Raw genomic sequence first — 18,247 nt, 5'->3', positions numbered from 1 at the left:
GCTCAGGACTGATGTATAATGTCCTCCATGCTGCTGACATTTTATCACACCCCAGAGCTGAATTCACAGCTACATTGCTCATTTCTGCTCTATAACATCCTCAATGTTGCTGCTGCTTCTGAAGATGTGTTACATAGAGACAGGAGAGTGGTAATCCCCCACCATATCTATGTGTGCAGTATATGGGAGACATCTGCACCCACTAGCTCAAAGAAAACTGGAAAATTAGAGATACCACCTGCAGAGGGGAAAACAGGTGAAGAGTGCAGGATACAAGACATATAATGTCCAGAAATAGTGTTATTCCTCATGTACTCCAACGGGACAGCTTATACTGAACAGCTCCAATGACCACCTATGGAAAGACCACCAGGAGCATTGGAGGCCCGCTACCATCCAATTCACACTCCGGTCGCCCCTGCGTGCGTATAGTACCTGCTTACTGCACACCAGACAGTACTGCTTGAGGCCGTGGTCGGAGAGGATGACGTCCTTGAAGCAAGCGGCACATTCATGAGTGGCCAGGTTCCCGCACACCACACATTCCCGGGGACCTGACAACACACAGAGGACGACCACCATTTATATGCAGCGAATCCACCAGGAGAGGACCAGCAGTGTCCAATGTAATGCAGTCCCCGTATAATGAAAAGTACCGCCGATCTCAGACGTACGGCACTTTCCGCTAAGCCATTAATAACACGGCCCCTTTCCTTAACAGCCAACTTCATTTTGTATTTTATTTCTATCTCTCTCATATAGAAAGCAGCAATTTTCTGCATCGGTTTTAATTTTTTTATTTTATTATTTTTTTTTTTATTATTTATTCTTCACTTTCCACACTGACTAATACGATTAATAAAAATTTGCAGGTGATTGCGGTCGTGTGGATGCTGAATACTTTTAAAGATTTGTTTTTTGTTTTAGTATTTTATACAAAATATTCGCATTTTAGAATTTTTATTACATCCCTTTCCGACATAAAACATACAAAAAAAGCCGTAAAAAAATTATTGTATTTACCCCAAAATTTTACCAATAAAATCTACATCTCAGCATGCAGATAACAAGACCTCAACCAGGTCTATCAATGGAAAAATAAAAAAGTTACTGGTCCCAGAAGATGATGAAACAAACTAAGTGTATATATATATATCTACTATATAATTGTCTTATCCCGTCTGTCTGTGTGTCTGTCTGTCCAGGAAATCCCACGTCGCTCATTGGTCCGGCAGCGGCCAATCAGCGCCGCGGGATTTCAGAAAAAAGATGTCGGCCGTTAGCGGCTCATCTGAGGGACGGAGCTCAGCGGTGTTGCCGCGAGGCGCTCATCTCCCGGCCGGTACCAGCAGAAGGACCCCGACCGCCGGACCCATCTGCGGGACGGAGATGCAGCCGGGAGATGAGCGGCGCGAGGCGCTCATGTCCCGGCCGGTAGCAGCGGAAGGACCGCCGGCGTCGCTGACATCCATGCGGAAGGGAGGACCGGGGAGCGGCGCTGCGGGTCGGGATACTTCTGCTGCGAGAACCCGCTCATGTCCCGGGTTCTCGCAGCGGAAGTAGCCGCACAGGCAGCGCCGCTCCCCGGTCCTCACCAAGACGATTCAATGATTGGTCGTGGTCTTCGGACCCGACCAAGCACTGATCTTAGCGCAAAAGTTAAATACCGCTGTGCTGATTGGTCGCGGACGCTGCCCGCGACCAATCACCGATTTGGGCGCCAAATTTAAATATCGGCCGCGACCAATCAGCACAGTAGTGGTTAGCTTCAGCCGCAAGATCAGTGATTGGTCGCGGGCCAAGACCGCGACCAATCACCGATTTGTGCGGCACATTTAAATAGCAGCCGCGACCAATTGGATGTCAGCGCCGCTCCCCAGTCCTCCCTTCACACCCTTGTCGCATGGATGTCAGCGGCGCTGCCTGTGCGGATACTTCCGCTGCGAGAACCCGGGACATGAGCGGGCGCTCGCAGCAGAAGTATCCCGACCCGCAGCGCCGCTCCCCGGTCCTCCCTTCACACCCTAGCCGCTGATGTCCCCACAGTATCCGCATGGTGTTACAAAGATCCGGACATTTGTGTTCAAAATCGCTGATTGGTCGCTGGCGCTGCCCGCGACCAATCACGATTTGGGCGCCAAATTTAAATATCAGCCGCGACCAATCAGCACAGCGGTGTTTAAATCTGGAGCCAAGATCGGTGATTGGTCGCGTCCGATATTTAAATTTGGCGCCCAAATCGGTGATTGGTCGTGGGCAGCGGCCGCGACCAATCAGCAGAGCGGTGTGTAACTTTAGCGCCAAGATCACTGATTGGTCGCGTGCGAAGAGCGTGACCAATCAGCGAATCGTATTGGTGAGGAGCGGGGAGCGGAATCGTATTAGTGAGGACCGGGGAGCGCCGCTGCCTGTGCGGATACTTCCACTGCGAGAACCCGGGACATGAGCGACTGCTCACAGCAGAAGTATCCCGACCCGCAGCGCCGCTCCCCGGTCCTCCCTTCACACCCTAGCCGCTGATCTCCCCACAGTATCCGCATGGTGTTACAAAGATCCGGACATTTGTGTTAAAAATCGCTGATTGGTCGCGGGCGCTGCCCGCGACCAATCACCAATTTGGGCGCCAAATTTAAATATCGGCCTCGACCAATCAGCAGAGCGGGGTTTAAATAGCGCCCGCGACCAATCACCGATATTGCCGCCAAATTTAAACACCACTTTGCTGATTGGTCGCGGTTGCCTAACGGGAGCGCCAAATTTAAATATCGGACGCGACCAATCACCGATCTTGGCTCCAGATTTAAACACAGCTGTGCTGATTGGTCGCGGCCGATATTTAAATTTGGCGCCCAAATCGGTGATTGGTCGTGAGCAGCGTCCGCGACCAATCACCGATATTGCCGCCAAATTTAAACACCACTTTGCTGATTGGTCGCGGTTGCCTAACGGGAGCGCCAAATTTAAATATCGGACGCGACCAATCAGCACAGCGGTGTTTAAATGTGGAGCCAAGATTGGTGATTGGTCGCGGCCGATATTTAAATTTGGCGCCCAAATCGGTGATTGGTCGCGGGCAGAGCCAGCGACCAATCAGCGATTTTTTAACACAAATGTCTGGACCTTTGTAACACCATGCGGATACTGTGGGGACATCAGCGGCTAGGGTGTGAAGGGAGGACCGGGGAGCAGCGCTGCGGGTCGGGACACTTCTGCTGTGAGCAGTCGCTCATGTCCCGGCTTCTCGCAGCGGAAGTATCCGCACAGGCAGCGGCGCTCCCCGGTCCTCACTAATACGATTCCGCTCCCCGCTCCTCACCAATACGATTCGCTGATTGGTCGCGTGCGGAGAGCGCGACCAATCAGTGATCTTGGCGCTAAAGTTAAACACAGCTCTGCTGATTGGTCGCGGCCGCTGCCCGCGACCAATCACCGATTTGGGCGCCACATTTAAATAGCGGCCTCGACCAATCAGCAGAGCGGGGTTTAAATAGCGCCCGCGACCAATCACCGATATTGCCGCCAAATTTAAACACCACTTTGCTGATTGGTCGCGGTTGCCTAACGGGAGCGCCAAATTTAAATATCGGACGCGACCAATCACCGATCTTGGCTCCAGATTTAAACACAGCTGTGCTGATTGGTCGCGGCCGATATTTAAATTTGGCGCCCAAATCGGTGATTGGTCGTGAGCAGCGTCCGCGACCAATCACCGATATTGCCGCCAAATTTAAACACCACTTTGCTGATTGGTCGCGGTTGCCTAACGGGAGCGCCAAATTTAAATATCGGACGCGACCAATCACCGATCTTGGCTCCAGATTTAAACACAGCTGTGCTGATTGGTCGCGGCCGATATTTAAATTTGGCGCCCAAATCGGTGATTGGTCGCGAGCAGCGTCCGCGACCAATCAGCACAGCGGTATTTAACTTTTGCGCTAAGATCAGTGATTGGTCGGGTCCGAAGACCGCGACCAATCATCGAATCGTCTTGGTGAGGACCGGAGAGCGGGAGCTCGCAGCAGAAGTATCCCGACCCGCAGCGCCGGTCCTCCCTTCCGCATGGATGTCAGCGACGCCGGCGGTCCTTCCGCTGCTACCGGCCGAGACATGAGCGCCTCGCGCCGCTCATCTCCCGGCTGCATCTCCGTCCCGCAGATGGGTCCGGCGGTCGGGGTCCTTCTGCTGGTACCGGCCGGGAGATGAGCGCCTCGCGGCAACACCGCTGAGCTCCGTCCCGCAGATGGGTCCGGCGGTTGGGGTCCTTCTGCTGGTACCGGCCGGGAGATGAGCGCCTCGCGGCGCTCATCTCCCGGCTGCAACGCCGCTGAGCTCCATCCCGCAGATGAGCCGCTAACGCCCGCCATCTTTTTTCTGAAATCCCGCGGCGCTGATTGGCCGCTGCCGGACCAATGAGCGACGCGGGATTTCCTGGACAGACAGACAGACAGACAGACGGGATAAGACAATTATATAGTAGATTATAAGTGAATGTCATCACACGCCACACACTGTTATCCCGGCAGAAAAATAACAAAGTTATGGCTCTTGGAAGACGACAGTGACCGTCCCTCCAAAGCTTCAGTCGTTGTTGCCCTTAGCAACCAATCACAGCGCAGCTTTCATTTTATCAGAGCAGTTATGTAAATGAAAGCTAAGCGCTGATTGGTTGCTAAGGGCAACACAGAATTCAGGCTCATGCTGGAAACAAGGCCGAGATTATGAGATTTCTCAGATAATTCGATGGCAGAGGGGAGGAAGGTCACTGTACGCCCCTCACCCCAGCTGCTTGCTGTCAGTGAATGAACACATTTTCTTTGCACATGTCTTTTCAGTGAAGGGGAAACAGGGCGGCCAACTTGATTTTTTTTTAGTGCCGTATTTTTCTGAGGGTCCAGGAATTTCTAGACGGTTGTAATCCCTGGTGGGGACCTTCATGGGTCACGTGATGATCCCACTACAGCCACACTCCGCGGTGACCCTCACATGGCCGCATGTTCTCAACACGGAAGCTACGACGCCAAGAAGGAAAAGTGACGTATTGATGGAAATCACAGGATGGAGACCTCACTGGGGTCATTAATGGTCGTCTGAGGAAGGCTCTGCCGCACTGAATGACCTTCATGACGTCCCCAGTGTGCTCGATCAGAGACCCTGCGGCCACAAGAGCAGGTTTAGGCCACTCAGGCGGCTCACAGTAGTGCGAGGAGCATGCGGTTTGGAGTTGTTGTGTTGTGACATCTCTTGGGACACTTTGGAGAAATGGCTGCACCACTGGGTCCATGATTGATCCATTCTGAAAGTCACATTGGACGTCACATATTGAGTCCAAGATGTCAGGGTCTACACAAACCATCCGAGGCGTCTGCACCAGTCTGGGCTACAGAACTACGGGTGTCCACTGAGCTCACACCACCGATCTTATAGGTTATCAAGTTGAACAGCAAGAGAGCAATGGAGGCCAGAGTGGGGCAATCAAGGCCGGAATGGGGCAATCGAGGCCACAATGGGGCAATCGAGGCCAGATTGTTCCATTAGATGAGTCTCACTTTTGTCTTGGACACAATGATAGCCGGAGATTGGTGTAGAGACCAAGTGGGCAGCGCCATAATGAGAGGCCTTCATGAGGGAATGCCGAACCCGTCGAACTCCCAGGATTATGGTGTAGGGGACATAATATCCAGTAGCCGGACTGTGCTAATCTTCACTCAAGATCCACCAACATCTCGGCGTTACATTGATTTGGTCGTGGAACCAGGGGTGCGGCCACATCACCGAAATGGCCCGGGAGCTGTTCTTCAACACGACAACCCAAGGCCACATGTTGCTGGTGCTGCTGTGGGCCGCCTGCATGGCCTACGCCTCCTCCCGTGGCTGCATAGTGTCCGGACTTGTCTCCCATCGAGCACATCGATTACTAACCTCAGTGATGGCGGCCTAGGCTGGAGGTGCCACGATTTCTGCATGAGGCTCAGACTCCAGAGGTTTTGTAAATGTCGTTTCCATTTTCTCATCATTTGCTGATACCTTGTCTCCGTCCTGTGTTCTCCATCATTCCACCACTTCTTCTTCGTGGTGTTGAGATGTCTACTTATACGTGTTACTCTTGGCCTCGTTCTGCTCTGACAGCTGCCTGATTTGTTACAATGTATCAGCGCAGTGTGAACAGAGGGGGGCGCCAGGACTATTTTTCTAGGATGGACACGACAGCACTCTGCACTCACTATCAGAAAGGAGATCGGTGACGTCCAGCTCCAGAGATGGGACGATCTTACTGAACATCTTGTATTCCTTCCCAAACCGCGGCATCTGGATAATGAAGCAGGACGGGACCTATGGAGAAGCATCATAGAGAAAGCCTCTAAACATGGCTGATAACAGGGAGTAATAGAGCCCGCTCCTGCACCCACACCTTCCCCCATGGTCGCACCTCCGCCAGCTTCAGCTGGGAGTGATGGAAGGATTGCTCCAGGAGCTGCTGCACGTTGGGCACCGTCATCTCCTGCTGCTTCTCTATGAAGATCTGATAGCAGTAACACTCCTGGACCCGCTGACCCTCCGACCTGCCAGGAGGAGTAACCAAAGTCACCCTGAAAGGACTCCTCCATGGAAATCACAGTGTAATGAACAGTACCGCAACTTTCCATTGTTCTTCACACTCACATCCATCACCACTTTCTACAGCTCTACTTGTATATAATGAATGAGACCTGTTCTGACCTTACTTCTCATTGCTGAGGGTTTGTTACTATTATATCCAGTCTATCAGCTTTGAGACGCCAGGACTGGAAACAAATGTAACAAACCAAACGTTGTATTAACACTCTGGTCATTGTAGGATGATAGTCGGGCTGATGGGTAAAAGGCTATGCTACCATGGAACTTACTGCAGCTTTAAGAGAGGATCTGCCCCCAGGATACGATGCATGATGAGAGTGAGGAACTCCTCCGGATCTAAGAAGGAAGAGAAGTATGTACACACTGACTGCACCAGCAGAATAGTGAGTGCAGCTCTGGGGTATAATACAGGATGTAACTCAGGATCAGTAATGTAATGTATGTACACAGTGACTGCACCAGCAGAATAGTGAGTGCAGCTCTGGAGTATAATACAGGATGTAACTCAGGATCAGTAATGTAATGTATGTACACAGTGACTGCACCAGCAGAATAGTGAGTGCAGCTCTGGAGTATAATACAGGATGTAACTCAGGATCAGTAATGTATGTACACAGTGACTGCGCCAGCAGAATAGTGAGTGCAGCTCTGGAGTATAATACAGGATGTAACTCAGGATCAGTAATGTAATGTATGTACACAGTGACTGCACCAGCAGAATAGTGAGTGCAGCTCTGGAGTATAATACAGGATGTAACTCAGGATCAGTAATGTAATGTATGTACACAGTGACTGCACCAGCAGAATAGTGAGTGCAGCTCTGGAGTATAATACAGGATGTAACTCAGGATCAGTAATGTAATGTATGTACACAGTGACTGCACCAGCAGAATAGTGAGTGCAGCTCTGGAGTATAATACAGGATGTAACTCAGGATCAGTAATGTAATGTATGTACATAGTGACTGCACCAGCAGAATAGTGAGTGCAGCTCTGGAGTATAATACAGGATGTAACTCAGGATCAGTAATGTAATGTATGTACACAGTGACTGCACCAGCAGAATAGTGAGTGCAGCTCTGGAGTATAATACAGGATGTAACTCAGGATCAGTAATGTAATGTATGTACACAGTGACTGCACCAGCAGAATAGTGAGTGCAGCTCTGGAGTATAATACAGGAGGTAACTCAGGATCAGTAATGTAATGTATGTACACAGTGACTGCACCAGCAGAATAGTGAGTGCAGCTCTGGAGTATAATACAGGATGTAACTCAGGATCAGTAATGTAATGTATGTACACAGTGACTGCACCAGCAGAATAGTGAGTGCAGCTCTGGGGTATAATACAGGATGTAACTCAGGATCAGTAATGTAATGTATGTACACAGTGACTGCACCAGCAGAATAGTGAGTGCAGCTCTGGAGTATAATACAGGAGGTAACTCAGGATCAGTAATGTAATGTATGTACACAGTGACTGCACCAGCAGAATAGTGAGTGCAGCTCTGGAGTATAATACTGGATGTAACTCAGGATCAGTAATGTAATGTATGTACACAGTGACTGCACCAGCAGAATAGTGAGTGCAGCTCTGGAGTATAATACAGGATGTAACTCAGGATCAGTAATGTAATGTATGTACACAGTGACTGCACCAGCAGAATAGTGAGTGCAGCTCTGGAGCATAATACAGGATGTAACTCAGGATCAGTAATGTAATGTATGTACATAGTGACTGCACCAGCAGAATAGTGACTGCAGCTCTGGAGTATAATACTGGATGTAACTCAGGATCAGTAATGTAATGTATGTACACAGTGACTGCACCAGCAGAATAGTGAGTGCAGCTCTGGAGTATAATACAGGATGTAACTCAGGATCAGTAATGTAATGTATGTACACAGTGACTGCACCAGCAGAATAGTGAGTGCAGCTCTGGGGTATAATACAGGATGTAACTCAGGATCAGTAATGTAATGTATGTACACAGTGACTGCACCAGCAGAATAGTGAGTGCAGCTTTGGAGTATAATACAGGATGTAACTCAGGATCAGTAATGTAATGTATGTACACAGTGACTGCACCAGCAGAATAGTGAGTGCAGCTCTGGGGTATAATACAGGATGTAACTCAGGATCAGTAATGTAATGTATGTACACAGTGACTGCACCAGCAGAATAGTGAGTGCAGCTCTGGAGTATAATACAGGATGTAACACAGGATCAGTAATGTAATGTATGTACACAGTGACTGCACCAGCAGAATAGTGAGTGCAGCTCTGGGGTATAATACAGGAGGTAACTCAGGATCAGTAATGTAATGTATGTACACAGTGACTGCACCAGCAGAATAGTGAGTGCAGCTCTGGGGTATAATACAGGAGGTAACTCAGGATCAGTAATGTAATGTATGTACACAGTGACTGCACCAGCAGAATAGTGAGTGCAGCTCTGGGGTATAATACAGGATGTAACCCAGAATCAGTAATGTGATGTATGTACACAGTGACTGCACCAGCAGAATAGTGAGTGCAGCTCTGGAGTATAATACAGGATGTAACACAGGATCAGTAATGTAATGTATGTACACAGTGACTCCACCAGCAGAATAGTGAGTGCAGCTCTGGGGTATAATACAGGATGTAACTCAGGATCAGTAATGTAATGTATGTACACAGTGACTGCACCAGCAGAATAGTGAGTGCAGCTCTGGGGTATAATACAGGATGTAACTCAGGATCAGTAATGTAATGTATGTACACAGTGACTGCACCAGCAGAATAGTGAGTGCAGCTCTGGAGGATAATACAGGATGTAACTCAGGATCAGTAATGTAATGTATGTACACAGTGACTGCACCAGCAGAATAGTGAGTGCAGCTCTGGAGGATAATACAGGATGTAACTCAGGATCAGTAATGTAATGTATGTACAGTGACTGCACCAGCAGAATAGTGAGTGCAGCTCTGGGGTATCATACAGGAGGTAACTCAGGATCAGTAATGTAATGTATGTACACAGTGACTGCACCAGCAGAATAGTGAGTGCAGCTCTGGAATATAATACAGGATGTAACTCAGGATCAGTAATGTAATGTGTGTACACAGTGACTGCACCAGCAGAATAGTGAGTGCAGCTCTGGAGTATAATACAGGAGGTAACTCAGGATCAGTAATGTAATGTATGTACACAGTGACTGCACCAGCAGAATAGTGAGTGCAGCTCTGGAGTATAATACAGGATGTAACTCAGGATCAGTAATGTAATGTATGTACACAGTGACTGCACCAGCAGAATAGTGAGTGCAGCTCTGGAGTATAATACAGGATGTAACTCAGGATCAGTAATGTAATGTATGTACACAGTGACTGCACCAGCAGAATAGTGAGTGCAGCTCTGGGGTATAATACAGGAGGTAACTCAGGATCAGTAATGTAATGTATGTACACAGTGACTGCACCAGCAGAATAGTGAGTGCAGCTCTGGGGTATAATACAGGATGTAACTCAGGATCAGTAATGTAATGTATGTACACAGTGACTGCACCAGCAGAATAGTGAGTGCAGCTCTGGAGGATAATACAGGAGGTAACTCAGGATCAGTAATGTAATGTATGTACACAGTGACTGCACCAGCAGAATAGTGAGCGCAGCTCTGGAGTATAATACAGGATGTAACTCAGGATCAGTAATGTAATGTATGTACACAGTGACTGCACCAGCAGAATAGTGAGTGCAGCTCTGGGGTATAATACAGGAGGTAACTCAGGATCAGTAATGTAATGTATGTATACAGTGACTGCACCAGCAGAATAGTGAGTGCAGCTCTGGAGGATAATACAGGATGTAACTCAGGATCAGCAATATAATGTATGTACACAGTGACTGCACCAGCAGAATAGTGAGGGCAGCTCTGGAGTATAATACAGGATGTAACTCAGGATCAGTAATGTAATGTATGTACACAGTGACTGCACCAGCAGAATAGTGAGCGCAGCTCTGGAGTATAATACAGGAGGTAACTCAGGATTAGTAATGTAATGTATGTACACAGTGACTGCACCAGCAGAATAGTGAGTGCAGCTCTGGAGTATAATACAGGATGTAACTCAGGATCAGTAATGTAATGTATGTGCACAGTGACTGCTCCAGCAGAATAGTGAGTGCAGCTCTGGAGTATAATACAGGATGTAACTCAGGATCAGTAATGTAATGTATGTACACAGTGACTGCACCAGCAGAATAGTGAGTGCAGCTCTGGAGTATAATACAGGATGTAACTCAGGATCAGCAATATAATGTATGTACACAGTGACTGCACCAGCAGAATAGTGAGTGCAGCTCTGGAGTATAATACAGGAGGTAACTCAGGATCAGTAATGTAATGTATGTACACAGTGACTCCACCAGCAGAATAGTGAGTGCAGCTCTGGAGTATAATACAGGATGTAACCCAGGATCAGTAATGTAATGTATGTACATAGTGACTGCACCAGCAGAATAGTGAGTGCAGCTCTGGAGTATAATACAGGAGGTAACTCAGGATCAGTAATGTAATGTTATGTACACAGTGACTGCACCAGCAGAATAGTGAGTGCAGCTCTGGAGTATAATACAGGATGTAACTCAGGATCAGTAATGTAATGTATGTACACAGTGACTGCACCAGCAGAATAGTGAGTGCAGCTCTGGAGTATAATACAAGATGTAACTCAGGATCAGTAATGTAATGTATGTACACAGTGACTGCACCAGCAGAATAGTGAGTGCAGCTCTGGAGTATAATACAGGATGTAACTCAGGATCAGTAATGTAATGTATGTACACAGTGACTGCACCAGCAGAATAGTGAGTGCAGCTCTGGAGTATAATACAGGAGGTAACTCAGAATCAGTAATGTAATGTATGTACACAGTGACTGCACCAGCTGAATAGTGAGCGCAGCTCTGGAGTATAATACAGGATGTAACTCAGGATCAGTAATGTAATGTATGTACACAGTGACTGCACCAGCAGAATAGTGAGTGCAGCTCTGGAGTATAATACAGGATGTAACTCAGGATCAGTAATGTAATGTATGTACATAGTGACTGCACCAGCAGAATAGTGAGTGCAGCTCTGGAGTATACAGTATGGTCCATTAGTTATATGGTGACGTGTACCGTGGTGATTGTACCTTTCTCGGAGGTGGTGAAGCTCGGGCACTGACTCTCCTCCATCAGCTGGTGGCGCAGGGTCATCACGCTGTCCGCTGACACATAGCCGATCCTGGAAGGAATGAAGCTGCTTTATCGGCTGGAGGGAACATCTCACTGGAACAATCATCTGTCAGGTCTTTTACAATCATATCCTATAGAAAAATGTACTCATGAACCAAAGTGCATAAAATATAACAATGTTTTTATTAAATACAGAATAAAATACAGAAAATACAATACAATAAAAGATACAGTGGGAAACCACAAGATGGCGCCACAAACCCACAATATGGAATCATATAAAAAAAAAAGTACACACCTACGATTCCATATTGTGGGTTTGTGGCGCCATCTTGTGGTTTCCCACTGTATCTTTTATTGTATTGTATTTTCTGTATTTTATTCTGTATTTAATAAAAACATTGTTATATTTTATGCACTTTGGTTCATGAGTACATTTTTCTATAGGATTGTACTGAACCACTTACTGTTTCCATGGCGGTTTGAAGTACCCAAGTGGTAGATTTGTTGATAGATGGGTCAAAAATATGTTTTTTTGGGGGGGTACTACAAATCATTGATACAACACTTCTCTATTAGCTTAGGTCTTTTACAATGTAAAGCTCCAGTCTAATGTGACATCAACAAAAAGCATCACATTCCTCACTCACTTGCGCAAGGGGTTAACAATCTCTTCCCTCAGGGTTTCTTGGATTTTTCCATTAGGAAGAGAAGAAGGCTTGAACAGTAGAGAATCCAGCACAGAGCTACAGGAGAAGAGGCTGCCAACAGAGAAAAGGACGGAGAACAGAAAACTAATCACATTGACCAAAGCAGATTCTCTCCTACAAAGATGGAATGAACTGAATAACGCCCAAAGAAATAGTCACAAAATATCAGCTGAACCCACATAGAAAGCCATGTCTGGTCTCAGGAAATATTACGATTCTGTATCCTGCAGCATTGTCCCACCCCTGAGGACCACCCGGCCAGCCCAGAACCACCCCCAAGTTACCTGAGACCTCCCATATACTAAGAGCTGCCGAGAAATATTTGTATTAGTTCTTTCCTTACAATGTTTTGTCTAGCAGCATTGTCCCACCCCTGAGGACCACCCGGCCGACCCAGAACCTCCCCCAAGTTACCTGAGACCTCCCATATACTAAGAGCTGCCGGGAAATATTTGTATTAGTTTTTTCTTTACAATGTTTTGTCTAGCAGCATTGTCCCACCCCTGAGGACCACCCGGCCAGCCCAGAACCACCCCCAAGTTACCTGAGACCTCCCATATACTAAGAGCTGCCGAGAAATATTTGTATTAGTTTTTTCTTTACAATGTTTTGTCTAGCAGCATTGTCCCACCCCTGAGGACCACCCGGCCGACCCAGAACCTCCCCCAAGTTACCTGAGACCTCCCATATACTAAGAGCTGCCGGGAAATATTTGTATTAGTTCTTTCCTTACAATGTTTTGTCTAGCAGCATTGTCCCACCCCTGAGGACCACCCGGCCGACCCAGAACCTCCCCCAAGTTACCCGAGACCTCCCATATACTAAGAGCTGCCGGGAAATATTTGTATTAGTTTTTTCTTTACAATGTTTTGTCTAGCAGCATTGTCCCACCCCTGAGGACCACCCGGCCAGCCCAGAACCACCCCCAAGTTACCTGAGACCTCCAATATACTAAGAGCTGCCGGGAAATATTTGTATTAGTTCTTTCCTTACAATGTTTTGTCTAGCAGCATTCTCACACCCCTGAGGACCACCCGGCCGACCCAGAACCTCCCCCAAGTTACCCGAGACCTCCCATATACTAAGAGCTGCCGGGAAATATTTGTATTAGTTCTTTCCTTACAATGTTTTGTCTAGCAGCATTGTCCCACCCCTGAGGACCACCCGGCCGACCCAGAACCTCCCCCAAGTTACTCTAAACAAGTGATGCACTTGTGACCTCCTCTGAGCTACCTGAAAAGTGCGGCATCCATGTAGCAGGAATTGCAATGACCTTGAATACCCTTCATATCTCCTTCCAATACATCCAGGGCGGCGGCCCCCCGCAGAGGAGGGACCTTCCCCGCCATCCTGCGACTCTCATTTCTACCTGAAAAAAAAAATAAGAATCCTTGTAATTCATGACCGTGTGTTATATTCTGCATTCATACATTGTAGTCGTTCTGTATCTGCCATGACGCTACAGTACCAGATGCTCGGAGCGACCGATCAGCTCGAGGAACAGCAGGGCTTTTGTTACTATGTGTCGGGGCATGGATGAACTCACTGTGTTTCGGGCTCTCCAGGCTCCTCGGTGGACAATCTTTACTGGACAGGAAGCGGGTGTCCGGCTGACAGACCCTTAGCTTTACAAAGAGTCCTCTTTTCGGTGGGCAGAAGAAGTATCGGTGGCCGCACCAGCTGCCGTCAGTGAGGCCTTTGTCTTCTTCCTGCAGGAGCCGGAAACGTAACGTCAGGACCCGTCTGCGAATCGACCGGCGAGTCCAAGACAGAAGACGAACTACAAGGCTACAGACTGGGAATTACACCGTGAAAAGAGCAGGGACCCCCAGCAGCACAGAGTATTTCAGCTGTAGACTATAGTGATCATATAAGACACACAGATAGATTGTGAGATGAGCAGGACTCTCACCAGCACAGAGCATTTCAGAAGAAAAACTGAATGAGAATCACAGGCTGGAGTTCCAGCAGTGCAGAGTATTTCAGAACAGGAATCTACTGATCATAGAAGAGTTAAACAATGGAAAGAACAGGGTCCCAGCAGCACAGAGTATTTCAGCAGAGGCCTGTACTGATCACATAGGAGGCTATAAACAGTTATATAGGCTTACAAGCATGTAACAGCAGCAGCACAGAGTATTTCAGAAGAAGAAGGGGCCAGCCAAGCAGCACAGAGCACTTTGGGAGAGGTGTGCACTGATCATATGGCAGGACACCCACAGATACACAGTGGAGGAAGAAGGGGCCAGCAGCACAGAGTATTTCAGTAGATGAGGATATGACTGGTCACACAGTGAAGCAGCCATTGGAAGCAGCATGATCTCGTGCAGCACAGAGTATTTTAGCAGCGCAGTATGTTAGTTTTGGTGGGGGGCTGTGAGCCGTCCTCTCATGGAGAGAAATATTTACCGGTCCCTGAAGTATCACGGCGATATCCACAGATCTTACCAGCTCCACACCAGCCATGAAATCGTCCATCTGAGGCAGGTACCCCAACCACCGGATCATCCCGAAGGCCAGCTCCCCTTCCTTATACTGAATCTGCACCAGAGAGTCCACCTCCAGGAGTCTCCGAGGAACGTCCACCTTCCCGGCCTCCTCCTTCCCGGGAGACCTCCCATCCAGCCCCGGGCTCCGATGATCTACCAGCAAATGACGCCCCATGATAATTCCCCAAATCCCACAAGTATATTTCATGGTTATTAAAATAAACAGCTATCTCAGCCCTTGGAAGCCCCCCCGCCCCCGAGGAGCACCTGACCCAAGACCCTCCCCCAAGGAACAGGACATGTGCAAAATAATGTCCCCAAAATATTAAGAATATACACACATAGGAGATGTTTTGTCTTGGCCCAGGCCAGCTCCTAATACTGTGTCCTGACAGCCCCTCCCCGGAGGAGCCCCTGATTTATCGAAGATTGGGGTCACTATGATAACAGGGCAGGGAGTTGAACACCCCGTCCATGTCTTGTTGTTTCTTCTGCAACGTACCTGGAGTTTCCTCCTTCACGATGGAGTCCAGGGGAATCCTCAGCAGCTCATTAGACGTGGTCTCCTCCTGCCATGTATGATGCAAAAGGTGAAGACCGTGATAGTAGAGGCAAACAATCCCATAACATCCATCCCGCTCACCATCACCATCCTAACACAGCGTAATTACAGGGAATGGGGTCTATGGTCTCACAAGACCAAAACCTTGGGCAAGAAGAAAAACCAAAGCGCCCCATCCCCAATCCGGCGTCAGCAGCAGCAGCAGCAGCATCACGTGGAGAGGATATATGGAAGAGGGTGGAATAAAGCTGCAAAATCTGAAGACATCGCGGCTGAAAACCTGCTGCAGTCTGCAGGAGAACTGTCTGAACTGGAGCCACCAACAGAAACCCAAAGCTGCACCGCACCGGCAAGGTCAACGTCCTGAACAAACCTTCCAATTCCAAGGGAGAAGTTGCATCAGGACGTGAAAACTTTTTTTTTGCCCCAGAGTCGTGATGCAGTTCGAGAGGGTTTGAACAGTTTAGCAAAGAAAAATGTGGAAAAAATCATAAAGTCTGAAGGTACAAAAGGTGATGATGAGCAATCTCCTGCCTGGAGGACGTAACTACTTGAGATTTCCCCCGTATGACACAGGTATTACATAGGTAGTATATTGGAGGTTAAAGTCTACAGGAAGTCACAGACGGGAGAAGCTCCTCAGATATTCCACCCACAGAAATGGATTTCTATAGTAAGTGTCCAAGTAGGATCTGAATTCCCACCACCACCAAGGTAGATCTTAGCACCACACTTATCAATGAGGGCTAAAGAGTAAATATCAATATATATGGTAATGGAGGAGCATGGGCACCATAGCGGCAGATATTGCAGGGACTTGGCCATTATCTCAAACTGCTTCCATATCCAACAACTTCCCTCCAAAATGATTGCAGGCATTACACTTCAGTCTAAAGTCATCCCTGTACTCAGAGATTAAGATATGACCCATGCCTACTTCAATAACCTTAACCCTACTCATCACCAGCCTAAAGACAACACCATTCCTATTCCTGCCCAACCCAAATCCAACCCTACTCCTCACCAGGCTAAATCCAAAGATAACTCTGTACTTCCCCAGCCTGAAGGCAACCTTAACCCTACATCTCCTCAGCCTAAAGCCAACCCTAACCCTTCTCCTCAGTCTAATGTCCACACTAATCCTATTCCTGCCTAACCCAAAGCCAATTCCACCTCACTCTTCTCCAGCCTAAAGCCAACTCTATCTGTGCATCCCCAGCCTAAAGCTAACCCTAACCCTACTCCTACTCTAAAACCAACCAGAACTATACTCTTAAACTTAAATCCAACCATATCCCTATTCGTCTTCAGCCTAAAGCCAACCCTAACCTTACTCTTCCGTAGCCAAAAGCCAACGATCACCTTACTCTTCCCTAGCCAAAAGCCAACCCTATCCTTACACCTACCTCGCCTAAAGCCAACCCTAATCCCACATTTCCCTAACCTAAAGCCAACCCTATCCTTACACCTACCTCGCCTAAAGCCAACCCTAATCCCACATTTCCCTAACCTAAAGCCAACCCTATCCTTACACCTACCTCGCCTAAAGCCAACCCTAATCCCACATTTCCCTAACCTAAAGCCAACCCTATCCTTACACCTACCTCGCCTAAACCTAGACATACTCCTTCCCAGCCTAAAGACAAATCCAACCCTGTTTATTCTCAGCTTAAAGCCAACCCTATCCCTACTCTTCCCTGGCCTTAAGCTAACCCTAACCGTATATCTCACCAAATTAAACTCATCCATCTAGAACCCTATTTCTCCAAGCCTGCAGCAAACCTTAACCTTTCTGTTCCCTGGTATAAAGCCAACCATGCCGCTACTCCTCCTGGGATGGTTCCATCTTCTTGGTTGATGATGTAGGTATAGCAGGGATGTGGAGGTGTCCTCTTTAGTGTTGACAGTAACTATACTTCCAGTGACATATACTGATACCCGTCATGGCCCTAGATCTTTGAGCCCATAAACCCTAAGACACATACTTACCGGTAAGACTTCCACGATGCCAGCAGCCGCCTGATTATTTACGGCGATATCTATTCCTCGCTTTAAAGAATCCTCAACATAGAATGACACCTTGTCCTTTGGATTAACGGTACCAAACGGTGGATATGTGGATACCGATTCATCTGGTGGAGGAGCCTCAGAGTACATGACCTTATTAAAAGGTAAAAGGAGGCCACATTTGTTCTTACATTTGAAGAAAGTCACCCCTTTATAAGAGCCGTCCATGTTGCCACGACCTTCACCTTCACCCTGTGGAATAACCAGTACAAAGTCAATATAAGGAACCCATCACTTTACAGCTCCATATAGTAAGAAGTCCCCAATATGATTGAATATTCTTCTATATCCAGTCTAAAGCCAAAGCTACATCCTGATCCTAAAGAAAACCTTACTCCTACACAGCTTAAAGCCAATCCTAGTCCTTCTCCTCCTCAGTCTAAAGCCAACGCTAACCCTTCTCCTCCTCAGCCTAAAGTCAACGCTAACACTACTCCTCCTCAGCCTAAAGCCAAAGCTAACACTACTCCTCCTCAGCCTAAAGCCAACGCTAACACTACTCCTCCTCAGCCTAAAGCCAACGCTAACACTACTCCTCCTCAGCCTAAAGCCAACGCTAACACTACTCCTCCTCAGCCTAAAGC

The 18,247-nt window shown here is 47.8% G+C and overlaps 1 protein-coding gene across 1 annotated transcript in view; it reads right to left on the bottom strand.

The window, feature by feature from the left end:
- The window catches only part of LOC141266124 (ubiquitin carboxyl-terminal hydrolase CYLD-like), a 51,636-nt gene that overhangs the window by 17,212 nt on the left and 16,177 nt on the right, over nt 1-18,247 (bottom strand). The window contains exons 3-13 of the mRNA XM_073680083.1: nt 17,586-17,855; nt 15,537-15,603; nt 14,994-15,187; nt 14,092-14,254; nt 13,779-13,914; nt 12,486-12,596; nt 11,793-11,884; nt 6,885-6,951; nt 6,428-6,560; nt 6,222-6,330; nt 436-554 (exon numbers count right to left, since the gene is read on the bottom strand). Coding sequence (XP_073536184.1) covers nt 436-554; nt 6,222-6,330; nt 6,428-6,560; nt 6,885-6,951; nt 11,793-11,884; nt 12,486-12,596; nt 13,779-13,914; nt 14,092-14,254; nt 14,994-15,187; nt 15,537-15,603; nt 17,586-17,855 — 1,461 coding nt within the window. The remainder of the gene's footprint in view (nt 1-435; nt 555-6,221; nt 6,331-6,427; nt 6,561-6,884; nt 6,952-11,792; nt 11,885-12,485; nt 12,597-13,778; nt 13,915-14,091; nt 14,255-14,993; nt 15,188-15,536; nt 15,604-17,585; nt 17,856-18,247) is intronic.

The sequence above is a fragment of the Phyllobates terribilis genome, unplaced genomic scaffold (assembly GCF_046119375.1).
Source record: "Phyllobates terribilis strain yellow unplaced genomic scaffold, ASM4611937v1 Scaffold_4__5_contigs__length_816908805, whole genome shotgun sequence".
Taxonomy (NCBI): domain Eukaryota; kingdom Metazoa; phylum Chordata; class Amphibia; order Anura; family Dendrobatidae; genus Phyllobates; species Phyllobates terribilis.
The sequence above is the reverse complement of the archived record's forward strand: the minus strand, read 5'-3'. Positions and strand labels throughout refer to the sequence as shown.